The sequence below is a fragment of the Anolis sagrei genome, chromosome 4, assembly GCF_037176765.1.
Source record: "Anolis sagrei isolate rAnoSag1 chromosome 4, rAnoSag1.mat, whole genome shotgun sequence".
In the NCBI taxonomy this organism is placed as follows: Eukaryota; Metazoa; Chordata; class Lepidosauria; order Squamata; family Dactyloidae; genus Anolis; species Anolis sagrei.
The window spans coordinates 180,182,624-180,209,839 of NC_090024.1; the positions used below are offsets into that span (position 1 = coordinate 180,182,624).

The window sequence follows — 27,216 nt, forward strand, 5'->3', positions numbered from 1 at the left end:
GTCCTAGATCCACTTCTTATTAAATGCTGATTGTGTGAAATGAATTACTGTAACATTTTTTCCCACTACCCCTCCCCATGTTATGATTTGTGGGGTTGAAGTGAGAGAGATGACACAAAAGAAAATAGTTCAACTATTTATCCTTTGTTTTTAGTATCCAACCAGAGAGAAGAAAAACAAATTGAACACCTAGGATGTGAGAGATCCTCTCCTTTCTAAAGGAGCCATATTGTTTGCAAGATGGATCGGAGTAAGCGAAATTCAATAGCAGGATTTCCACCGCGCTTGGAGCGTCTTGAAGACTTTGATGGTGGTGGAGGTGATGGGGCTGTGTCTCAGATGGGCAGAGTCTGGACTTCTTCATACAAGGCCTTGATAAGTGCCTTTTCAAGACTTACACGGCTTGATGACTTTTCCTGTGAGAAAATAGGATCTGGTTTCTTCTCTGAGGTGTTCAAGGTGGGTTGCTAATTTTAAGAGTTGTTCCTTATTTTTCATTGAATGATTATAGTGATATAATCTCTGCCTACAATTACTCCATGAGAGGGATTTCAAATGCTTTGAATTATTTATTTGTCACCTGAAAAACTGTTATTGGAAAAATCAAGGTACAATAAGAAGTATTTTGTTGTGTAACTGCACTCTTGCCTTCTAAGGAGGCTGCTGTTTTAACAAAGTGTCTTGTGTTTTTTGATTTTCACCAGTGTACTTTCAGAGAGGATATTGAAAAATAGCGAAGAAAGAGTTTTACCGTTTATATATAGGATTTAATAATCCTGAATTTTATTTTTTAATATTTTAATTTCTTGGTGCTGTAGTTACATTTTTTGTGACACAAATCATCTTGATTCAGCTGGAACAATAAGCACTAAAGGTTTGATGTTTGGCTTAAACTAAATTTCGATATAGCCAACTTCTGTACTATAGATATTTATCTTGTGCTTTTGGTAATGTGTAAGATAAATAACTTCATATGCAGTTTAAATGCAGATAGTATGGCAATATGAAGAGATTTTAAGTTTTCAGGGCCTCTAACACTTGAACTGAAAGAGCTGCCTTTTGCTGGGCTTGTTTCAAAGAAAAACAAATGTTGAGAACAGTCAATTGTTTTCCATATGTTTCTGATTCTGGATGATCTGGGTCATACTCATGATAGTGTAGGCCATGTGGGAAATCCAATTTGTGTTCAGCAGAATTATATCCAGCAACACACACACACATCTATGTGTGAGGCTCCTTCTGCTTTCAGTTTTGTATTAAGATCTTTCCATATTAAAATAACAAGCCATATTAGGGTTTTAATGCACAAAAAAATCATTTCATTTTCCAGATCCAAACAGGAATCACTTTCCTTACAGTATGTGACTAGAAAGCATTATTATTGGGTTGCTTTGAGTTTTCCGGGACTGTATGGCCATGTTCCAGAAGCATTCTTCCAGATGTTTTGCCCACATCTATGGCAGGCATCCTCATAGGGTGTGAGGAAACTAGGCAAGTGGGGTTCATATATCTGTGGAATGTCCAGGGTGGGAGAAATTACTCTTGTCTTTTTGAGGCAAGTGTGAATGTTGCAATTGACCACCTTGATTAGTATTTAACAGCCTGGCAGCTTCAAAGCCTGGCTGCTTCCTGCCTGGGGGGAATCCTTTGTTGGGAGGTGTTAGCTGGCCCTGATTGTTTCCTGTCAGGAATTCCCCTGTTTTCTGAGTATTGTTCTTTATCTACTGTCCTGATTTTAAAGTTTTTAAATACTGGTAGCCAGATTTTGTTCATTTTTTTGTTTCCTCCTTTCTGTTGAAATTGCCCACAGAAAGGAGAAAACCACGAAAATGAACAAAATCTGGCTACCAGTATTAAAAATATTAATATTTTTCTCACCCCCAAGGGGGGACTCAGGGCAACTTCACAACAGACAACTATTCGATGCCATTAAACAAATTTACAAATAACAATTAAAGTTAAAACGGTTAGTTAAAACATTAATTATTAAAACATTCATTTAAAATCACATTTATTTAAAATAAAAATATATTGTTTTAATTGAGAATTATAACTATGTCCTTTCCTTTCTAATCTTCTTCTGCTAATGTATTTGATAGAGGAGGTTTGTTGTTTGGAGCAGCAAACTCTTTGGTTCCTGTATAATTTTCCCTGGAAAGAGTATAGACATTTTACAGAGTTATATTTGTGCTTCTTGTTACATATCTAGATGAGTTGTGGGAAATACGTTGCAGAAACCACATTTTTGGTCTTCTGAACGAGGGACAAGGATGGGAAAGGAAGAATGCTGAATTTACAGAGGATTTAGAATAGCTAAAGATATAACAGAAATAAATTAAAAGGAAGGATAAAACAGCAGCTGCTGAATGATTGTAGCAGATATGAAGACATGAAGTGAGCCTTACATGCCCGAAAGAGTACATCTGTCTTGGAAATCCATGCACTACTTACTGGGCTATAAATGATGGTTCTTAATGTGATCTTCCCAAGATAAAAGCAAATGAAATCTTAAATATTTAGTAATAGGTAGGAAGAAGCCGTTCTGCCTGAATAAAGTACAAGCTTCTCAGAAAACTGCTCCACAACAGCAGTTGGGTGGGTTAGAAAAGTGCATTCTTTTTTTACTTAAATTGGAGTTGGTTCTCTAGGACTGAACCACTTTAAAGCATATTTTTTTTCTAGAAGTGATGTAAAAAAACATCTGCTTGGACCAAATATTGCAGCATTGATATTAGAGGAATCAGAAGAGGGTGGTTCCCTTCTTTCCCAGAGCCCCTTTCCAGACCAAAAAAAAACCAAACTTTTTTGAAGGGCTGGGAAACCTTCCAGGGTGCAGTACAAAGAACTACAGAGGATGAGGAGATGAGAGAGGGAAAGGGTCACATTGCTCAAGTAGATTTTTGCTGGCATTTTGCTTTGCCATTTTAATTGTATAATTTAGAGAACATGGGGTAAATTTAAATAGTTAGGGAAATTGCAGGTATTGGGTTATATAGTAGCGTGGTTTTAGAGGAAAAACTATAGTACAGTATATGAAGAATACAGTGACTCTAATTTATGATAGAATCATGAGTTGAACTTGACCTACAAAATAACTGTGAACTGTATTGTGTGTTCTTTGCTTTTGTCCAGTTTCTGTTTACTTTTTTTTGGGGGGGGGGGGGAACAGATTGGCAGCCTGGCAGCCTTGCTTCATGCAATAATATTTGCTTCATAACTGTTAATGGGGGATGGGATAAGGAGGTGGTTTTACTTATGTCGGCAGTTGGAGCATGAGGCTATTACAGCCATAGGTTTTTGCATTCTGCTTATGCAAGCTCATCTCAGTTGACTCACAAAACTTGAAGTATACAGTTTCCTCTTCTCCAGTTCACTTTAAAGTGGGGCTAAATTTGTCTTAAATTTTCTATTGTGTTAGTCATTGGATTGGATCCACATGAAGTTCACTGAATGTAATGTAATATATATGAATTTAATGACTTAATGCAAGTTCCATTGATTTTAGTGTAAACTAGTGTCAGGTTGATCTGAGTCCCATGCAATACAGAAGAAATGTTTTTGTTTTCCATTAATGTATTTTAGTGTCTGCTTTATTTTTTTCATAAAGAAAGTAATTTTCTTCCTTTCAGGGTTGTTCTATTATTGCTTTCATGGTTCCTGATGTCATTTACAGGTTCTGTCTCTGTTTTAACATTCTCACTGACTTATATAAGTGTAACAAACTTCTAATGCAACTTGATTTAGTGTGAAAAATTGTGGCTTTTCCAGACATGGCTAATGTTGCCGCCAGGGTAGATTTCTTTAATAGACATTGATTTTAGGATTTCCCCCAAAGGGATTGTTCTGTAATTACATGTTTATGTTATAGACCACGAATTATCATGATATGCAGCCTTGTACTTCTTAACAGAATATACTGGAACATTTGCTTAAGAAGTACAGTGTTCTCTCACCTATTGCTGGGGTTCCGTTTCAGGAACCCCCGCGATTAGTGAAAAACCGCAATGTAGGGACACTATACTTTATATGTACACTATAGCTCTGCCCACTCCTCTCTCCCCCTCCTTTCTCTCTCTCTTCCTCTCCTCTTTCCCCCTGCCTCCCCCCTCCCCTTGCTGGAGCCTCCCTCCCTCCCTGCTTCCCCACTGGCATGGGGCTCTCACCTGGTTGTTCTCTCGCTACTTGTATTTTAAATTAATTTTTTTGAAAAGCTGCAAAACAGCGAGTCTGCAGTTAGCGAACTGTGAAGCAGCAAGGGAACATTGTATAGGATTCCAGTAGAAATTCTTTATCTATATCTGTATCTGTATATATAATAAAGAAGAGTGTTTGTATGGGAAGGACAGAGGAAGTGTGGAGGGCGGAAGGGGTATGTGCCAGCGTTCTGATTGGCTACCGCTGTGGTGCTATTTGCATATGGTCTCTGATTGGGCAGCTTCAATAGGAGCCCCTGGTGGAGAAGAGGGTTCATGACAGAAACGGGGCATGACAGAAGGAAATTTGCATATGGTCTCTGATTGGCCAGCCTCAAATCCAACATTCCGAGATGAGAAAGAAAGGAAAGGAAAGGCCGGGGGCTGGGTCACAACACTACCCATACATAGCAGACTTGGCAGAGCCCCCATCACCCACTCTACATCCTACTGCAGTTTGGAGGACTATGAACCATGGATGATGGGACTTGCAGTACCACCACTCACATTCTGAGACCGCTGTTAACCTTATCCAATGACTGATCAGGACCAAACTTCACACAGAGACCTCTCATGACCCACTTTACGTCCTGGTGTGGTTTGGCTGGGGATGGACCGTGGATTATGGGACTTGCACTACCATTGCTCATTCTTCAGACCACTGCAACCCTCATCCAATTACCAAAAAATACCAAACTTGGCACACTGAGTCTCCATGACGCACTCTACATCCAGGTGCAGTTTGAAGGAGGATGCACCATGGACGATGGGACTTGCAATACCTGCACTCCCTTCCTAAGACCATTATAACTGCCAACAATGATGGATCAGGACCACAATTTACACAGAGAGCCCGCATAACTCACTCTACATCCTGGTACGGTTTGGAAGAATTTGACAATAGATGATGGGACTTGCAGTCACTTCACTCACTTCCTGAGACCACTGAGACCCACGCCAATGACTCATCAAGACTAAACTTGGCACATGGAGCTTCAATGACCCACTCTACATCCTGGAGCAGTTTGGAGGACGACAGACCATGGATGATGGGACTTCAAGTACCTCCACTACCCAAGACTGCTGCAAAACTCATCTAATGACCAATCAAGACGAAAGTTGGCACACAGAGCCCCCATGACCCACTCTACATCCTGCTGCAGTTTTGGAGAAGGGTGGACCATGGATGATGGAACTTCCAGTACCTTCACTCACATTCTGAGACCTCTGCAAACCTCATCCAATGACGGATCAACACCAAACTTGGCACATAGACCTCTCATGACTCACTTTACGTCCTGGTGTTATTTGGAAAACTTTGGAGATGGATGATGGGACTTGCAGTACCTTTGCTCACTTCCTGAGACCACTGAGACCCTCGCCAATGACTAATCAAGACTAAACTTGCCACATGGATCTCCAATGACCCACTCTACATCCTGGTGCAGTTTGGAGGAGGACAGACCATGGATGATGGGACTTCCAGTACCTTCACTCACATTCTGAGACCTCTGCAAACCTCATCCAATGACGGATCAACACCAAACTTGGCACATAGACCTCTCATGACTCACTTTACGTCCTGGTGTTATTTGGAAAACTTTGGAGATGGATGATGGGACTTGCAGTACCTTTGCTCACTTCCTGAGACCACTGAGACCCTCGCCAATGACTAATCAAGACTAAACTTGCCACATGGATCTCCAATGACCCACTCTACATCCTGGTGCAGTTTGGAGGAGGACAGACCATGGATGATGGGACTTCAAGTACCTCCACTCCCTTCCAAAGATTGCTGCAACCCTCTTCTAATGACCAATCAAGACCACACTTGGCACACAGAGCCCCCATGATCCACTCTACATCCTGCTGCAATTTGAAAGGGGATGGACTTTGGATGATGGGACTTGCAGTACCTTCACTCACTTACTGACACCACTGCCACCCTCATCTAATGACTGATAAAGACCTAACTTGGCACACAGAGCCCCCATGACCCACTCTATATCCTGCTGCTGTTTGTAGGAGGGTGGCCCATGGATGATGGGACTTCAAGTACCTTCACTCACTTCCTGAAAATAATGCAGCCGTTATCCAAAGACCAATAAAGACCAAACTTGGCATACAGAACCGCCATTACCCACTTTCTCTAATAACCCGGGCAACGCCGGGTCCCCAAGCTAGTATATAATAAAGAAGAGTGTTTGTATCGGACAGAGGAAGGGCGGCGGGCGGTGTATGTGGCAGCGTTCTGATTGGCTGCCACTGTGGTCTCTGATTGGCCAGCCTGAAATTCCAAGATTCTGATTGGCTGGGCAGCAGTGCTATTTGCATATGGTCTCTGATTGGCCAGCTTCAAGAGGAACCCCTGGTGGAGAAAAGAGTTCATGACAGAAACGGGGACATGAGAAGGAAATTTGCATATGGTCTCTGATTGGCCAGCCTCAATTCCAAGATTCCGAGCTGACAAAGAGAGGAAAGGAAAAGGCCAGAGGGGGCCGAGTCAGAAAATTACCAATATAGACCACACTTGGCACACAGAGCCTGCAAGACCGACTCGACATCCTACTGCAACCATGGATGATGGGACTTGTAGTACCATCACTCACATTCTGAGACTGCTGTTAACCTCATCCAATGACTGATCAGGACCAAACTTGGCACATAGACCTCTCATGACCCACCTTATGTCCTGGTGTGGTTTGGCCGGGGATGGACCATGGATTATGGGACTTGCAGTACCTTTGCTCAATTCCTGAGACCACTGCAACCCTCATCCAATTACCGATAAAGACCAAACTTGGCACACTGAGTCTCCATGATGCACTCTACATCCTGGTGCAGTTTGGAGGAGGATGCACCATGGACGATGGGACTTGCAATACCTGCACTCCCTTCTTAAGACCATTACAACTGCCAACAATGATGGATCAGGACCACAATTTACACAGAGAATCCGCATGACCCACTCTACATCCTGGTGCGGTTAGGAAAAATTTGTCAATGGATGATGGGACTTGCAGTCACTTCACTCACTTCCTGAGACCACTGACTGATCAAGGCCAAATTTGGCACACAGAGTCCCCATGACCCACTCTACATCCTGGTGCACTTTCGAGGAGGACAGGCCAGGGATGATGGGACTTCAAGTACCTCCACTCCCCAAGACTGCTGCAACCCTCACCTAATGTCCGATCAAGACCAAACTTGGCAAACAGAGCCCCCATGACCCACTCTACATCCTGCTTCAGTTTTGGAGGAGGACGGACAATGGATGATGTGACTTCCAGTACCTTCACTCACATTCTGAGACCTCTGAAAACCTCATGCAATGACTGATCAAGACCAAACTTGGCACATAGACCTCTCATGACCCACTTTACGTCCTGGTGTCATTTGGAAAAAAAAGGAGATGGATGATGGGACTTGCAGTAACCTCACTCACTTTCTGAGACCACTGAGACCCTCGCCAATGACTAATCAAGACCAAACTAGGCACACAGAGCCCCAATGACCCACTCTACAACCTGGTGCAGTTTGGAGGACAGACCATGGATGATGGGACTTCAAGTACCTCCACTCCCTTCCCAAGATTGCTGCAACCCTCATCTAATGACCGATCAAGACCAAACTTGGCACACACAGCCCCCATGATCCACCCTACATCCCGGTGCTGTTTGAAGGATGGACGATGGATGATGGGACTTGCAGTACGTTCACTCACTTCCTGAAACCATAGCGACACTCATTCAAAAACCAATAAAGACCAAACTTGGAACATAGAGCCCCCATGGCCAACTCAACATTCTGGTGAGGTTTGGGGAGTACAGACTATGGATGATGGGACTTCAAGTACCTCCACTCACTTCCCAAGATCTCTACAACACTCATCTAATGACCGATGAAGTCCAAACTTGGCACACAAAACCCCCATGACCAACTCTCCATCCTGGAGCAGTTTGGAGGGGGATGGACCACAGATAATGGGACTCACAGTAACTTCACTAACTTCCTGAGACAACTGCGAGTCATATAAATAACTGATAAAGACCAACCTTGATACACAATTACTTTCTCTAATAACCCGGGCAGCGCCGGGTCCCCAAGCTAGTCTAAGAATAAAATTGATTTATTTCACGGTTAGATGCATATACTGTTCTTGTGTCATGACTTTATAGTTGAGTTTGTAGAAGCTAAATACAAGTCTTCTAAGAGTCAAACAAGAACATACAGTATTAGCATTAGTAATATTCTCATGTTCTTATGTCAAAAATCATTCCAAGTACGGTAATTTGGATTAAGAGTTGTGTAAATGGAAGTCTATTATTTCTTCCTTTGCAAGCTGTTTTGGTCTGATTTTGGACCCCTTCCATGTTATCCCAAACCTTTGCTATGAATTCTCCAATCCTTATAAGTTTTTCTGGAATTATTGGGGAATAAGGTGGGATAAAAGGGTAGGGAAATCTAAGTGAGGAAGCAGAATGCTGGATGTAATCCTTTTTTTACCAATAGGCAAGCAGTTCTTGGATATTATTATGGCATTGAATGTTTGTCACCTTTTGTTGGAAACCACTCTGAGTCCCTAAAGTGGTTGTTGTTGTTATTATTACCTGAAACACAAAAAGATTGGTACACAGAAAACAGGGTCACTCTGCTGGCTGTTGTATTGAATCACATGTCGGACACTTCCCAAGTGTCGAGGACTGTGTGATGTATCGGTGAATAACACATGCAGATCCCAGTAGGGTCGTCTTTTGCAGCTGACAGATGGTAATTTTGTCAGCGCTGATTGTGTTTAAGAGCAGGCCAAGGTGTTTAGGCACTGCACCCAGTGGGCCAGTCACCACTGGAACCACCTTTAGTGGCTTGTGGCAGAGTCTTTATTTATTTATTTATTTATTTATTTATTTATTTATTTATTTATTATTTACTCTTGACACCAATTTTAGTTAATGAGGCTAGACTCTAGAGCAGAACTTTTCAAACTGTGTATCGGGACACACTAGTATGTCGCCTGCAGTCCACCATCTAAACTCCACTTAAAAATGTCCAGAGAGGTTCACTTGCTACAGAAATGGAGTGCTGGTGCTGTTCAAGTGGTACTGATATACTTTTTTCTGATTTGCACAGTTTGATTGAGTTGCAGTAATTACCTCTAAAATCGATACGTTTCTAATTAAGAAAAGTAAATGTGTTAGGAATGATCTTTGCGATGAACCCCATGGAAAGACTATAGAGCAGGCATGCACAAACGTTGGCCCTTCCAGTGTTTTGGGCTTTAATTCCCAGAAATCCCAGCTAGCTTACCATCTGTTAGGAATTGTGGTAGTTGAAGTCCAGAACATCTGGGGGCTGAAGTTTGCCCATGCCTGTTATAGAGGGAACTTACTTACTTTACTTACTTACTTAGGTGATCCCTCGTTGGCCAAGTAGGATAGTCTTCCAGGATCAGTATTTTGGTGGGTCCGTAGGTGACTGTGGAGCCCTAATCTTGATCTGAATCTTCTCCTGCAGTGAGGGCATTGGTTTCCAGGTAGAAGGCGGTCTCGGTCGGGGTTGGCTTGACGTGCCTTCCTCTTGGCACGTTTCAGGAATCAACTGTAATACATAATACATAAGTGTAAAGGAAAAATGTCCAAACTTTGTTTATACAGTAAGCGTTACAGTATATGAAACGTAAATATTATGTTAGATATATTATATAAAACTATATAATATGTTATATATAACTCTCTAATGAAACTCTTATAAGGGGTTGGTTTAACCTCTGGATTGCTAGTTAAACTGAATTATTGTGTCATGAAAGGATACATGTATACAGCTCAGGCCCAGGCTATTTGGCTGACTACATCTCCTTGAATAAGCCTGCCCAGGCCATGAGGTCTTCAGGAAAGGCTGTTCTCTCAGTCCCACCACAATTGCAAGCTTGGTTGGTGGGACAGTGGCATTTTCAGTGACTGCCCCTCAACTCTGGAACTCCCTGCCTAGGGAAGCCAGAATGCCCCCTTCCCTGTTGTCCTGTCGGCACACTAAAACCATTTTATTCAGGCAGGTTTTTAAAAAAGAAGGTTTTAAAGATCAAGTCAGGGGTACTGTGGTTTTAGCTTTGACTATGTTTTTCATCAGTTTTTTGGATTTTAACTATAAATGATTTAATAACATTTATTTTTAATTCTGTTTTAATGTTTGTAGATTTGTAGATTTTAAATTGTATTGAAATGCTTTTATTGTGAGTCGCTTTGAGTCTCCTTTGTGGAGAAAAAAGCGGTATAAATGAATATAATAATAATGTCTAAAAAGTGTGTCATCAACATGAAAAGTTTGGAAAGCTGTGCTCTAGAGTATGACAACATATTTGCTGAGTTTCCAAGATTGGTAAATGACTTGTCATAGAGTCATACAGTTGAAAGGGGGGGGGTGGATTCATGGGCCATTGAGTCCAACTCCCTGTTCTAATGAACATTTAATTATACAGGAAGCTTTTCAGTCTTTTGTCTAATCTTCTGTTATTTGATTGTGGCAGTTGTATTATAGGAAGAGGCACAATTCCATCAGTACATTTTTAGCAGTTCATCCTAGATTTTTTAAGGTTGAAATTGATGTGTTTGTTTGTTTTAGAAACATCACCCTCTTTCAGATGTTTTTGCCTGTGAGTGACTGTTCTGTCTAGAAAAGGTTGGAGTTATATTCCCATACAGGGATGGGAATAATGAGGTCCTGGATATATTTTGGATCGCAACCTCTTGCAATCCTCATCATTGGCTATGCTAGCTAAGGCTCATGGTGTTGCAGTCCAACCACATCTGGAGGACTGCATGATTCTTTCTGTGTTAGGGGGCCGTAACAACAGATTTGCCCTTTGTAAACCCCGTTTGACTGGGATGCAAGTAGTCCAAGAAGTAAATCTTATATAGATGAAGACAAAATTGCAGTGGAACAGCAAATAAGAAACGTGTAGTGAACAAACAGAGAAAATAAATGCATGATCTTTAAAGAAAATATTTATCTTTTGTGGAAATTACTGCTTTCAACCTCAAAATCAAATTACTAGAACACACAGTGCAGCCCTTCTCAAAAACGCTTTTCAGATAAGAAACAAGTGATTCATGCATTGTTGGGGAATCATATAAAGGTCCTTTAGTTTATGAAGGCTTATTTGGCTTGATGTAAAATCTAATGAACAGTCCTACTCATAACCACAATGCTAAATAATACTTGGTATGCAACAGCTGATCTTGGTTGACATTGCTAAATGAGGAATGGAGCATCCACTTGCATAGGCCAGTATTGCTCTTTGATCAGATAATATTGGAATAAGGTGCTGAACAGTGTAAAGACAATGACAGGTTTTTAATTACAACTAGATCCTTCAGCTATACCTCTTAGCTACATTGCAAAACAAATACCGGTACTTAGAAATTATATGCTGATCACAGCACAAATTTTGTTGGCAAAATACTAAGTCACCTCAAATGCCACTAGTTCTCTACAGGAATAAAATAATATGGATAATTATGTTTTGAATATGGATAATTATGTTTTTGAATAATCATCAGTCATAGGTCACTATGAATTGGGTAGATGGAACCCATTAAATGCTTTCAGGAAAAAAATATTATTTTAGTGTGAAATTAAACAGATTTACTTAAATGCATATTACACTGATTTTAGTAGCCATTGGCCAAAGGGTTGCGGGCCTATATCATAAAAGTCTTATTAACAAATATCAGTGTTATCTGTTATCAACTTCCCCCTTGAAACTTGGTGTATGTGTATGGGAGTGGTGGGTAGAAATCCTAATGTATAATTTATATTCATGTATTTGCCTTTTCTTACTTCTATAGATGACAGATGTCTTCAGCAGAGATTTCTTTTGTGATGAATAAAAATATATGTTCAGATTCTTCTTCAATATTTTGTTTGGCGTTGGTTGGCATTTTAAAAACAATTCAGTAGTATTATGATACAGAAACATTAAAACAGAATGACAAGAGTTAAACCAATCTGTCCACAGTGACTAAATCCCTTGTTGTTGTTTTTCTTTTTCCAAACATAATCATTATTCTAAACTTAGTGTGGAGTATGACACTACTGACAGAACTTGTATCTCCAGTGCAAAAGCTTGCATCTTGCCTGCATTCCAAAAAGCACTGTTTATCGTCATAAGGTAGAACAAAGGTCTCCTCACATTGGCCTCCTGATAGTAATGTCTTTTATTGCAGGAACATTTTTAGATATATCACTGGAGGTAACACACATATCCTTTTTATTACTGTTTATATTAGTGTAGACATTTTAGTCAAAAATCAACTTCCCAAAACTGGGGTGGACTTTTCTAGGGGTCAGTAGAAATATTGTAGCATACCTCTTGTAAAAAAAAGAAGGAACCATTCCCTTCTCTAGCTAGAGGAACAAAAGACTGATGGTCAGTGGCTTTCCCCCCTCCATGCAATGACCCTTGACTTATCCATGGATCATATCAAAACATATATTTTGGCCCCCAACGTGTCTTCGATTTTTCAACTTATAGATGACTATATGTATACAGTTATCTACTTGACATCTGGCTGTGTTTACCAACATTCTTTTGAAAATAGAAACCTCATTCCATCCTCTCTTCAAAAAAAGAAAGCAAAAAAGGTGGAAAATAGGTTTCTTTTAAAAAATGTGCATAAAAGTGAATGCTCTATGAAATTAATCTTAGAGATGTTTTTAAATGAAATGTTCCAAACCTTTAGCATGTCACCTTATTTGCCTGTATAAATGTTGAAGTAGAATAAGTTGCATATCTGTCAGTTTTTATAAGCTATTGTATTCAGCCAGGTTGCATATTAGGAAATATAATAACTGAATGCTGTTCTTGTGTTCCACTGTACTAATGGTTTCTTGGGTTTATTCTATAGGTACGGCACAAGGTATCTGATCAAGTAATGGCTTTGAAGATGAATACACTAAGTAGCAACCGTGCAAACATGCTAAAAGAAGTCCAGCTCATGAACAGGCTTTCACATCCAAACATACTAAAGTAAGAAAGGTGTGTGTATGTGAGAGTGTATGTGAGCATTTGTATGTGACAGTACAGATCATGTTTTTATCTGCCACTCATTGCAGTCAGTCATCATTTGGTGTGGGTCATATGTGTAAGCAAGTGTCTCTTGAGAGTTAAGACATCAATTTTACTGAGTTTCAATTTGTAGCTTCTTTATGCCCTTCATGAGAGAAGCCTCCCACAAGGATGGTAAAACATCAAACATCCGGATGTCCCCTGGGCAATTCTCTTACACCAGAAGCTACCTGCAGTTTCTCAAGTCACTCCTGACTTTTCTGTGTATCGTAATCCTTTCCTGTTTAGCTGCACCATACTTCTAACTTGTTTTCTGTCTTCTTGATTGTTGATTAAGTATTATATTCCCAATTTGTTAAGTACATAACCCATGCATATTGTGAACATCTTCATATTTGGTGATGTAGCTTATTCATAGAACCATAGAATCATTGAGTTGGAAGAGACCTCATGGGCCATCCAGTCCAACCCCCCTGCCAAGAAGCAGGAAAATTATGCATAGCTTTGTTAATGTGTTTATCTGAATATCCATGCTAGAAATGGAAGATGAAGCACACAGTGAACTTGCACATGCAGGCTCCCTTTTGGAGCATTGCATGTGGAATTTGAAAAGTTTGAAAATATTCATAAACAGGATTGTCTGGGCATAAACACTTTCCCATAGTCAGAAATCTAAACAAGGCAGTCACTACATAATTGAAGCCTCTGTTCCAGCGCAGAGCAAACCAAACCATACCATCTTTAGGGCACTATAGAAGTTTAGGATCTCTGTTGTCTTTCCACCAGTGAATTGGAATTAGAGTAGAAAGAACAGCATGCTTTTTCAGTAATAGGGAAAAATAAATATTATTCTATCATATATTTTATTTTCCTTGAAATTGAAGTGATAACATACTCTATAATCCATAGTCCTTGGCAATGCCCCTGATCATGCTCAGATTCAGATTTCAAAATTCTGTTAATGTACTGATGATGTATATTTTCCCCCATTCTTTCAAATATAACCATTTTTGACTAGCACTTAGTATTTTTCATGTAAGAAATCTTAGTTTTAATAAACTTTTCAAATTTCCTTTACAAAAACTAATTCAGTGTTCACTTTGTAGCTTAGGAGTCTGCAGAAGAGCATTTTAGTGTTGCTTTATGCTCAGTAAATATGTCTATTATGTTGCTGATTAAACTTAACTTATCAAGGCAGATATAAACAAGTGTTTCTAAATGTGGCTTCTTTAAAGTTTTTGTTTTATCTGTTTTTGTTCAATCAGTAAAAAAAATACGAATTGAGGAAGCAGTATCATGTGTCAGTTCTTCTTCAGTGAAATAACAACCAGTACAGTAGGAAAAATACAACCTTTGTGATTCAGCACTTTCAGCAAACGCCATTGAAAACACTTAGGATTTGAGAAAAATCTGTTTTATCTGTGCCTTTCTGTGTTTTAAAAAAGAACTATCACAATAGGATGTGGTTTTTTTAAAAAAAAGCACTTTAAATTAAGATACTGTGAACAAACCTGGTCTTGTTTGATTTTGGAAGCTGGAGTACAGTTCGACCTGGTTACTACTTAAAAGTTAACCAATCATATTACCATCTGGTAATACGATAGATCTCTAGCTAGGATAGGAGTGTTGGGCAACAGTGCAGGAGCCAGGGGATGATTTTCTATTGCACCTAGCTCTCCTGCATTTGTATAAACAATACAAGTAAAGCTATCAATCAAGCAGCAGACATTCTTCATCTTACTGTGGGAAACACTCTAAAATCCAGGAAAGTAATTTTTAAAGTGTCATCTAAGATCACAAGAGAGATTCTATTACCTTATCCTTGGGATGAACATTCCATCCCCCTTAGTGAACACATTATCTCCACATGCGATTTTTTCCTGATCTCAGTGGAAGTATATAGAAGAAGGCTTCTAATGAAGCTTTTTGTACATGGGTTTTATCAGAAGCTTTACCAGGATATCCTTTGTGTTAAAATGTATATACTGTAACTTAACTCAGATAAGAGTTCAGGCTGGCATGCATTAACACTGATGTTCAAAATGATAAAACTTAACTCTAAACACTAATAGTAAAACTGAGAGATTCAAAGCATTCAACCAGTTTGAGAATACAAATTCAAACTTTAAAACTGTAATATTTTAATTAATAAATAATTGTGATAGGAGTAATCCTTAAATTGCTGTGTTTTGTTAACTAAATAATTAGTACAAGTCGAAAGGCCGAACAAAGCATAGGGTTACAAAAGTTGTATCTGTGTTGGATGGGGTTACACCCCCCCTGAAGACTCAGGTTCGCAGCTTGGCAGTGATCCTGGATTGATTGCTGAGCCTGGGACCCCAGGTCTTGGTGGTGGCTAGGGGAGCTTTTGCACAGTTAAAGCTAGTGTGCCAGTGTGGCCATACCTTGGGAAGTCTGATCTGGCCACGGTGGTCCATGCCCTTGTTGCATTCCAAATAGATTACTGCAACACACTCTACGTGGGATTGCCTTTGAGGACTGTTTGGAAATTCCAACAAGTCCAATGGGAAGTAGCCAGATTACTCACTGGAGCGACATACAGGGAGCATATCACCCCCCCACCCCCCCCCACCCCCGTCCCTGTTGTGTCAACTCCACTGGCTTGCCAGTCCATCTCCAAGCACAATTCAAAGTGCTGATCTTGGCCTATCAAACCCTATATAGTTCTGGCCCAGCTTACTTGTCCAAACATATCTCCCTCTACATCCTGATTGGAGTCTAAGATCATCCCTGCTCTCGATCCCTCCTTCTTTACAAATGCACTTGGTGGGGTTGAGAGACAGGGCCTTCTTGGTGGTGGCCCCCCACCTGTGGAACACGCTCCCCAGTGAAATTAGGTCAACTACATCCTTCCTTTCCTTCAGGAAAAACTCAAAACATGGTTTTGGGACCAGGCATTCCGGTAGCAGGCTGACAGCAATCACAATGTTTTGGTTGCTGAATCTGATTCAGATACGACTATTTAGTTAATAATATTGTTTTAAATGGATTTTTCTTTTTAAACTAATGTTTTTACCTCTTATGTAATGTCATGTTTTATGCTGTTTTTATGTGTGAGCATCAAATTGTGCTGGTTGTAAGCCACCCTGAGTCCTCCTTCGGGGGTTGAGAAGGACGGCATACAAATGTTTGAAATAAATGAATAAATAAATAATAGTAAGTTTAGACTTAAATTACTCTAGAAAAGTTGTTTATTTCTCTATAGATCCAAAATCAATTTGAATTGTGCTTAGAAACAAGCTGGAAGCCTATAAAAATGTTTTAATATTGTCGAAATATTCACTGTGATAGATCTGGTTAATGACACGGTGACCAAGTTCTGAACCAGCTGCATTTTGGGCACCTTATGTTTAACACTTGAGTCGTCTTGTTCTCTGAAGAGCGTGGATTAATGCTGGTACTCTGGCATTATCTACATGTTTTAGATAAAGAGTTAGCTGTCAAGTGGCTAAAATTACTAGATGAAATCAAGGATTCTTCCTGCTCTGGAGAATAAGATTGCAGATGCATTGAATCTGATCCACCCAGAAGCTTTTGAATACAGAAATGACCTGGTGCAGAAACGTAGATAGAATACCTGGACCATGATTTGCACATTTCTCTGTGCGTTTTGTGTGGTTGTATATATACCTTGTTATATTATCATAGGATTCTGTTGGAGTGACCGCGGGAAATATCCTTCACACTATCTCTCAGTTTCCTGCTATTCTTGCATGGTTTTCAGATTTAAAGGTAATTATGTTTTGTGTTGGCATAAACGTGTACACAAAACATCCAAATGACAGTTTGAATTGTAATCAGAAATGGGATCTATAAATGTTGGCTTGAGTTTATTTAGATAGTGAGTCAAGATCTCAATGTATCGTTATCCCTAAACCTAGAAAGTTTGGGAAGGGCTGGGGAAGTTCTGCTTAGGAGGTGAGTAGGAGCACAAGAGGCTAAGCTACCAGATCATAGCTTTTCTTATATGGCTGGAGAAGGAAGGAAATGTAGGCGCAAGCAGAGGTATTAATAATTTTGTACTAAAATGGCCCAGATAGCTTCCCATCTTTGCTCTTTGGTCTATTTTAAGACATACTTTAACTTTTAAGTACTGGAGCTCAGGCAAGACTTTGTTGTTCATTCGTTCAGTCGTCTCCGACTCTTCGTGACCTCATGGACCAGCCCACACCAGAGCTCCCTGTCGGCCGTCACCACCCTCAGCTCCTTCAAGGTCAGTCCAGTCACTTCAAGGATGCCATCCATCCATCTTGCCCTTGGTCGGCCCCTCTTCCTTTTACCTTCCACTTTCCCCAGCATAATTGTCTTCTCTAGGCTTTGCTGTCTCCTCATGATGTGGCCAAAGTAATTCAACTTTGTCTCTAGTGTCCTTCCCTCCAGGATCTTTGTTGCCAGTGTGATTTCTCTACTCTTTACTATTTTATTGAGATTGGACATTGCTCTCCTCCCAAGAAGTAAGCGTCTTCTGATTTCCTGGCCACAGTCTGCATCTGCAGTAATCTTTGCACCTAGAAATACAAAGTCTGTCACGGCCTCCACATTTTCTCCCTCTATTTTCCAGTTGTCAATCATTCTTGTTGCCATGATCTTGGTTTTTTTGATGCTTAGCTGCAACCCAGATTTTGCGCTTTCTTCTTTCACCTTGATTAGAAGGCTCCTCAGCTCCTCCTCGCTTTCGGCCATCAGAGTGGTGTCATCTGCATATCAGAGGTTGTTAATGTTTCTTCCAGCAATTTTCACCCCAGCTTTGCATTCATCAAGCCCCGCACATCGCGTGATGTGTTCTGCATACAAGTTTAAAAGGTTGGCTGAGAGTATGCAGCCTTGCCGTACGCCTTTCCCAATCTTGAACCAGTCTGTTGTTCCGTGATCAGTTCTTACTGTTGCTACTTGGTCCTTGTACAGATTCCTCAGGAGAGAGACAAGGTGGCAAGACTAGCTCCGTTTAATTTCCCCCTAAACTATATATTTTTTCTGCTTCTTCATGGATCCAAGTTGCAATGGCTGCGACCCACAATTAAATGAAATAATCATTAATTCACTGAAAATAGCATACAGTATTTTTTTCCCCTCTATTTGTATGAATTCAAACATATAAAGTAGCATTTGAGATAAAATGGAGTGCTATTTCCATTACTCAGTTCTTTAGAATTCCAATTGCTGTATTTCTTGTGATCTGTATTTTTGAAATGGTGTAGTTTCACTTCTGTTTATGCTAAAAAAAGTCCCAGAATTTATTTTTTCCTTACTAAACATTAAGCTTATCCATTATTTCTAATTATGAAACTATGTAATGTTCTTCAAAGACAGTTCCCCAAGAATCATGTTAAATATTAAACCATTTATTCCAGTTACAAGATGATATATAAGCAATTGGATATTCATTTAAGCATTTTTGGGGGTATGTAGAATCCTTATCTTATAGTTAATAGGTTTACTCCTTTACTGTCATATTTATACTTCATTTTGTTACGTTGCATACATGCTTAATTCAAATGGATGTATGCTTTTGGCTGCAAGTTATTGATTTTCTGTTTATAGCCGCTTCTTAAGCTGCAGCATAAGTTCTTCATAGCTGTATAATATATGATGTTTTATAAACATCCTTGTTTATGCAAATACTGATAATATTTGCAAGTTTATGAAAGGATAGATGTTTCAGATATAAAAACTGAATACCATATATGTTGTCAATATTGCCTGAATGAATTACCAAGTTGATGCCAAACAGGCATTTTACTATATCTCTATTTTCAACATAAAGACAATTGTACTGTTTCCTCTGCCCCACACTGTAATAGTACTGCATAACAATTGTGAAAAGTTGTATAAGTTAACCACATCTATCTATCTATCTATCTATCTATCTATCTATCTATCTATCTGTGGATAGGCAGAGTTTGAAATTTACTCCTAATGCTCAATTACATTGTTCAGGTTAATATACTATAACTAGAGGGAAGCTATGTATTATTATTTTACATAAGAAATAGAAATTATGTTTTATCTTTGTATTTTATGCAATACAATAAATAAATTCTTCTGATCTCCTGCCATGTAAATTACTTGAGTCTAGCTTTTAGAGCTGTAACCAAAATATAAGTTCCAAATATAATTACAGTCTGTTCTAATGTTGATAAAATGCACTCTCTGTTTCTCATTTATAAGGCAATTTGCTCTTGCTTTTCAGGTTTATGGGTGTCTGTGTACATCAAGGACAATTGCATGCTCTTACTGAGGTATGACTGCATTCATTAACCAACAAATCTTTTGTCATGTATATACCCCTTGAATTAGATATTCTATCTATAATTATGTTAACACACTTTGTTTACATAAGTAATCTAATATGATCCTTATCCAGGTATATTTATAAATTGATGTATTTATATTTATATTGGTAGATATCTTACCATTCCTCACAAAAAGTTGAGGATGGCCAACAATCAACACAGAATGCAGCACAACATACAAACACAATTAAAATAGAGTTCTAAAATCATGTATTATAAAAAGTCAGCAGCAAAATAAATGAGGCATTTATTTTGCTTTTTCAAACCAAATGCATTTTTATCTCACACTTGAATTACAACAGCAAGGGTCAGAGCTGGAGGGCTTCTACTGAAAAAAATCGTGCCTTGTGTGACAGGCCTGCAGAAAATATTAACCATAGGCAGCACAAGCAGAACTTCCTCAGTTCATCTTAAGTCCTGCATTGGTCAATACTGGTGGAGAAGATTCTTCACATCATGGTCCTGAATTATTTAGGGATTTGTATAGTTGTATGGAAATCTTGAATTAGCTTTGTAGATTTCAGAACTGGAGTTATACAGTCAGTGTTTGTTTATTTGCAGATTTGATTAATATGTTCTCTCTAGGAATTTCTCTGTCCTCTAGCACTACTCTATGGTCAACTTCCCCCTGGAGAACCCGGAGATTCCTAGAGAGAACAGTTTTCTAGGCATTTGTAGGTCTTCTAGCATCTTGTTATGGTAAATTTTCAACAGAGGTGTTCTCTCAGATAAAAATAGTTTTTTGCCATGGTTTTTCCACTTTTTTTAGGGTCCCGCAACCCTAACCCGAGCAGATGTGGAGTAAATGTGACTATATGTTTACTTTTCATTTGTCCCGGTCAACATACTAGTAGAAAAAAATTGTACCAGTTGCACCTTGTTTACCATCTGCAACAGAAAACCTATATAGGGAGCAATGTGAATAGCTAATTAATATTAATTGTAATCTGGCCTCTTGATTTTTGTTGTTACATCCTCTGTTTGAGTGAATTAACAGAACATGTCATAGGCTTTTATGCCATATATTTCTTTAGCCTAATACTAGTAGTGTTTTTATGTAGAGTTTTATTGCTGTTTTACAGGATTTCCTTGCCACTCTAGAATATAAGAGAAAATATTTTAAGAGCATTTCAGCATTCAAATGCAGACAGTTTCCAAGTTATGAACAAGATAGGTTCTGTAAGTTTGTTCTTAAGTTGAATTTTTTATGTAAGTTGGAAGAGGTCCATTTTTAGGTGTAACTCCAAGCTTTGGATAGCACAAGGAAGGATTAAGATCCCTGTGATGTTTGTTTGCCCTTCTGTGCCCTTGTTCAGAAGATTTCACCTCACTTTCTGTCCCTGTGATAATTGGATTTTGAAAAATTTGATTTGTTCTGGAAATAAGGATCAGTGATAAAGTTTCAGTGGAGACACCTTTTCCCCATGACCTCTTTCAGGAGTGAATTTCCCTTCTTTGGCATAGATTTCTCTCACTTCCTATTGTCTCACCCTCATTTTTTACTATGAGTCATTTGTAAGTCGAATGTTTGTAACTTTGGGACTTCCTTTAATTGAATACCTGTACTGTTTTATGAATGAGGGTGTGTACCATTCCTGGACATAAGAAGCATCTTGGAATTAAAGCAGATTATAAACAGAATTCTTAAAGGATGTATTCTGTCTTTCAACTTCTTTGTTAAAGTGGAAATGGAGAAGCTTATCAATTTTGAAATAGGGAACAGACGGTATAATCCAGTGGATCTAACATGAGATCAGTACATCATTGGTGAATTTAGTGTCATGTATCCTAAATTTCACATCTGTATTTGAAATAGTTCTTTTCACCAGTTAAAAATAAGGAAACCCAGAGCTTTCTAGCAAATGTGGATTCTTTAGATATCGTATGCACACTGCAGCCACTAAGCCAGTTCAGCTTAATCCTGTTGCGTGTCTGTTCTGTAGTTGTGTATCCATAATGTAAATATGAAGTATTAGAAAAAGCCACTTTTCATACTATGAAGATTTGTTTCCTTTAGATGTTAGATTTCCAATATATTCATTTTTTCCATTTTGCATTTCTATAGAATGCAAACTTTTAACGGGATAATGAGCAATTGGGATCTGTTTGCCTCTCTCAAAAATGGGACTGATGTTATGCAAGTAGCCTCTAATTTAGAGCAGGTTTGTACAATTTTGATCTTCCAGATGTTTTGAACTTCCAGGACCACCCATCATGATTTATCATAAAGAAATATGGGGATTGAGGTCAGAAACATCGATAGCATCAAAGTTTTCCCCTCCTTGGTTTAGAGTTTCTTTTCACAACATAATATTAAAGAGGTCAGTATAATTTTAAACCATGCTGAATCAAGCTGCAGACCTAACTAGTTCAGAACATACAGCTAAACAGATGTCCATGTGAAGAAAGATGAGTGGAACAGTTAATACAAACTCTAACAAAGAAGCTTATTTTTACAAACTCCTTTTACAGGAGTCCAACCCAATCTCCACATGTTTTGTTGCTGTTGATGTTGCGGTTTTTGTCTTCTGTCTAGCTAGAAGTTTTTGTTATCACCATTGTGACTGGAAGGATGATTAAGGAGGGTTGAGAACAAAAGATTTTCAGTATTGGGTTTCATGAGGATGTCTGCAGTAAACAATGCAATAAAGAAAGAATGGGAAGCTACTTTTGGTGATCCTACCGCAACTATGGGTTCTTAGGTACAACCAGCAAGGTAAAACAATTAACTCTAGAATCATTTACTGAGCATGTGTGAAGAACAAAACTGAAAGGAAAAGGACACGAGGATTATCTTTCTCATATTGAAAAAGTATAGGTTTTAAAGTTTTGCTACCAGATAGAAATCATAAAAATAGAGGCTATTTTTGGAATTAAGCTTTCAAGTGGACACTAGAAGATTCAAAATATTTTTGTTTATTCATGAGAATCTTATCTGACCTGATTGTTTCATTTCTCGTTTTCTGCATAATGTTAATATTATATAACCACCTATTCCTAATTATACTTTCCTCCCTTTGTGACTCCATTCTCTGTGCATATATTATTTAATGTGTTTTTTAAAGTTGAGTCCACTCACAGCATTTTACTTTCTTAGCTGTTCACATTTTATTTAGTATGCAGTGAGATTTCAAGTGGGATAATTGGTGTCAAATAGAGTGTGGTTGCATGAGTAACACTGATATTCATTGAATATTGTCAATGACATTTTTTAAAGACACCAAGATTTCTGGGTTGTTGCAGGTTTTTTCGGGCTATATGGCTATGTTCTAGAGGCATTCTCTCCTGAAGTTTCAGTGACTCATGACATTGGTCAGTGATTAGTTGCAGCCCTAGTGTGCGCTTATGCATGCCGTTTTAAAATAGTGATAGGTACCAAAATTATTTCCTTCCCTCTATCCATAATGAAGAATATGAGGCTTCTAGCAGGATTGCATTTACACAAAACATTTTTGAATTAGTAGAAAAAATCTTTATATTAGAGGTTATCTTAAAAAACGAAGAGTATACACCATATATGTGGTTAAATGAATATTGCAAATAAACAGAACATAGCACTGCCAGATAGCATTGCTATGTTTAGTGGTCATTACAGAGTTGACTTTAAAAATATTACAGCTCCAACAGCTTCTGTATGCATTTTTTTTTGTAGAGATGTGATATATTATGTAATATCAACCAATTTTCTGTCATTCTGCAAGATAAAGTTCTGAATATAGCCGTTGGTATTCCCCAGAAAATATTGAGACAGGAAGTTAGGTAGCTTGGCTACCTAGTAAAAGAAAAACTTAAATTAAAAAAGAGTTTTGTTAATTTTGGGAATGAGTTGGTGAATTTAGATGTCAAGTTATTCATTGACTGATACTTGTTCTTGTTTTGTGGGACTTACAGATCTTTGGACACAATTAATATTGACTTTGACGTAGTTAACATTAAGATTTTTTTCTTTTTCTCTTTTTCTCTTTTACTTTCTTTCTGATTTTTATCTCATTTGGAAAAGATACAATAAAGATTATTTTACAAAAAAAGAAATTTACATATTCCATATCTCTCAATTTTTCTATTAGGAATCATATCTGTTGTTGGAAGAGTGTGATATGTTTGCATATTGGTACACTTCATCAACCACAATCAAGATACTACTTATACTGTTTATCCAGATTGTTTTCATATAGAATATATGTATGAAGCAGCACATGGAAAAGTTATTATTTTGCTTAATATTTCTCAAATGTTAGAAGACAAAAGTATACAAATGGTCTAAGAGCTTAATACCAACAACTTACTAAGTATGGGTTGATGTGTGGAAATAGTAAAGACTACTTTATGCACCCTTCAGTACTGTTCCAGTGTTTTATAGGCACAAGCTATTTATTTGAAAAAAATTATTAAACATAATTCATAACACAGGACACAGTTGTTGAATTGATTTGAAGATTCCACGACTATCTTTATATTACAGTTTCCAATAAAAACAGCTGACATATTTAAATTGCATAAAAGTAGTTAAAACATATGCATTTGTTTGCATACCTGGAGGTATTAATTTGGTTACATGTATCTGGCAAAGCAGTGATTGAAGAGATTTCCATATGACAATGTGATACCAAAGACTTAGTTTATGATGTTTGTTTATTTATTTATTTATTTATTTATTTATTTATTATTGCACTTGTATACCGCTAATATCTCAGCCTAAATCGGCGACTCATTGCAGTTTACAACATTTAAAAACAACAATATTCAATTTAAAAGCATAAAAACACATATACAATACAAAATTATTGGGCCACCAATAACAATCCAAATGCATCTCGTAATTGGAATCGCAATTCATCGTCTGTGATTACCAATCCTTTAGTCGTCAAAATTTGTTTCGTCGGATTATCCGAATGCTTGTTCAAACATCCATGTCTTCAGTCTTTTCCGAAACGCCATCAGCGAGGGGGCTGATCTTATCTCTATAGGGAGGGTGTTCCAAAGCCGAGGGGCCACCACAGAAAAGGCCCTGTCTCTCGTTCCCACTAGCCGCACCTGGGAAGCCGGCGGGATAGAGAGCAGGGCCTCCCCAGAAGATCTTAGGGCCCTGGTGGGCTGATAGGCTGAGATACGTTCGGATAGATAAGTTGGGCCAGAACCGTTTAGGGCTTTAAAGGCCAACGCCAGCACTTTGAATTGAGCCCGGTAGCAGATCGGCAGCCAGTGGAGCTGGTACAACAGAGGAGTTGTATGCTCCCTGTGCCCCGCTCCTGTTAGTATCATGGCTGCCGCCCGTTGGACTAATTGGAGCTTCCGGACTGTCTTCAAAGGCAACCCCACGTAGAGAGCGTTGCAGTAGTCAAGGCGGGATGTAACCAGAGCGTGGACTACCGTGGCCAAGTCAGACTTCCCAAGGTACGGTCGCAGTTGGCGCACAAGTTTTAACTATGCGAATGCTCCCCTGGTCACCGCCGAAACCTGGGGTTCCAGGCTCAGCGATGAGTCCAGGATCACACCCAAACTGCGAACCTGCGTCTTCAGGGGGAGTGCGACCCCCGTCCAACACAGGCTGTAACCCTATACCCTGTTCGGCCTTGCGACTAACCAGGAGTACCTCTGTCTTGTCTGGATTCAATTTCAATTTGTTCGCCCCCATCCAGACCGTCACAGCGGCCAAGCACCGGTTCAGGACCTCGACAGCCTCCTTAGTAGCAGGTGGGAAGGAGTGACAGAGTTGGACATCATCTGCGTACAGATGGCATCACACTCCGAAACTCCGGATGATCTCGCCCAGCGGCTTCATGTAGATGTTAAACAGCATGGGGGACAGTATTGAACCCTGAGGAACCCCACAAGACAAAGGTTGTGGGGTTGAGCAGGAGTCTCCCAGTAACACCATCTGAGACCGACCCTCGAGGAATGAGTGGAGCCACTGCAGGACAGTACCTCCAAGACCCATCCCCGCGAGGCGTCCCAGAAGGATACCGTGGTCGACGGTATCGAAGGCCGCTGAGAGGTCGAGCAGCACCAACAGGGACACACTCCCCCTGTCGAGCTCCCGACGCAGATCATCCACTAAGGCGACCAAAGCTGTCTCGGTACCATGCCCCGGCCTAAAGCCAGACTGTGCCGGATCCAGAAAATCCGTGTCTACCAAGAATGCCTGGAGTTGTGAGGCCACCACACGTTCCATGACTTTGCCCAAAAAGGGGAGATTGGAAACAGGCCGATAGTTGACGAATTGGGTGGGATCCAGTGATGGTTTCTTCAACAGCGGTTTTATCACAGCTTGCTTTAAGCTGGCTGGAATTTTGCCCTCCCGGAGGGAGGCATTAACCACCACCTTCACCCACTCGGCCAATCCCCCTCTGGCCTCCTTCAGAAGCCAGGATGGGCAGGGGTCTAGGATGCATGTGGTAGCTCTCATTCCTCCAAGCACCTTGTCCACATCCTCGGATTGAACCAATTGAAATGAATCCATCAAAACCGGACAAGCAGATGCTCGTGTTACATCCTCAGATACTGCCGTTAATATGGTATCCAGTCCAGAGCGGATCAAAGCGACTTTGTCTGCGAAGAACTGAGCAAAAGCTTCGCAGCGAGCTGCCGAGTCATCAGGGCACCCATCCTGAGTGGTGGGTTTTAATAGGCCTCTGACAACTCGGAACAGTTCAGCCGGACGGTTCTTTGCAGATGCAATAGATAGCAATACTGTCTTATTGCCGCGGCATATGCCCTTAAAAAGGACACAAACCGTGTTCGATTTGGCTCGCTCGGATCCGAACGCCACATGCTCTCTAGTTCCCTCTTCTTCTTTCGCTTCAACGCTGCCAGCTCCTCGGTGAACCAAGGAGCTGGTTTAGCTCGGCTACTTGAGAGGGGACGTTCTGGAGCGATCGTGTCTATTGCCCTAGTCATCTCCCCATTCCAGAGAGCGACCAGGGCATCAACAGGATCACCAACCAAGGTGGCGGGAAATTCTCCAAGAGCCGTCAGGAATCCATCTGGATCCATAAGCCTCCTGGGGCGGACCAGTTTAATGGGTCCTCCACCTCTGCGGAGGTTGGGGGGTGCAGTGAGTCTAAAGCTGACCAGGTGGTGGTCGGTCCATGGCAACGGAGAGATGGATAACTCCTCAACACCGCCACCTTCCTCCCATCCCTGGCAGAAAACCAAGTCCAATGTATGTCCAGCACTGTGAGTGGGGCCAGATACCTGTTGGGACAGCCCCATGGTTGCCATGGTAGACATGAAGTCCTGAGCCGCTCCCGATAAGGCGGCCTCGGCATGGACATTGAAGTCCCCCAGCACAAGTAGCCGTTGGGAACAATGCCAGGTCCGAGACCACCCCCGCAAGCTCAGGTAGGGAGACTGTAGTGCAGCGAGGTGGGCGGTACACTAACAGAATCCCTAATCTGTCCCGGTCACCCATCCTCAGGTGGACGCATTCAAAATTTGTGGACTGCGGGATGGGGGCCCTGGTCAGAAGAATGGAATCTCTATAGACCACTGCAACTCCGCCTCCCCGCCCTCCGGATCTCGGTTGGTGCTGCACAGAGAAACCTGGCGGGCAAAGCTGGGTCAAATTCACGCCTCCCGCTTCGTCCAACCAGGTCTCTGTGATGCACGCCAGATCTGCCCGTTCATCCAGGATTAAATCCTGGAT

General features: G+C 40.1%; 1 protein-coding gene across 3 annotated transcripts in view; it reads left to right on the forward strand.

Moving 5' to 3' along the window:
* TESK2 (testis associated actin remodelling kinase 2) overlaps window positions 1-27,216 on the forward strand; it is a 69,915-nt gene that overhangs the window by 12,681 nt on the left and 30,018 nt on the right. The window contains exons 2-4 of one of the 3 annotated variants that reach the window (XM_060773392.2): window positions 155-459; window positions 13,097-13,218; window positions 19,469-19,517. In XM_060773392.2, the coding sequence (XP_060629375.2) occupies window positions 241-459; window positions 13,097-13,218; window positions 19,469-19,517 (390 nt within the window). In that variant the 5' untranslated portion in view covers window positions 155-240. Of the gene's footprint in view, window positions 1-154; window positions 460-13,096; window positions 13,228-19,468; window positions 19,518-27,216 lie in introns of those variants that run through there. The other 2 variants (XM_060773394.2, XM_060773393.2) reach the window with 2 other exon arrangements.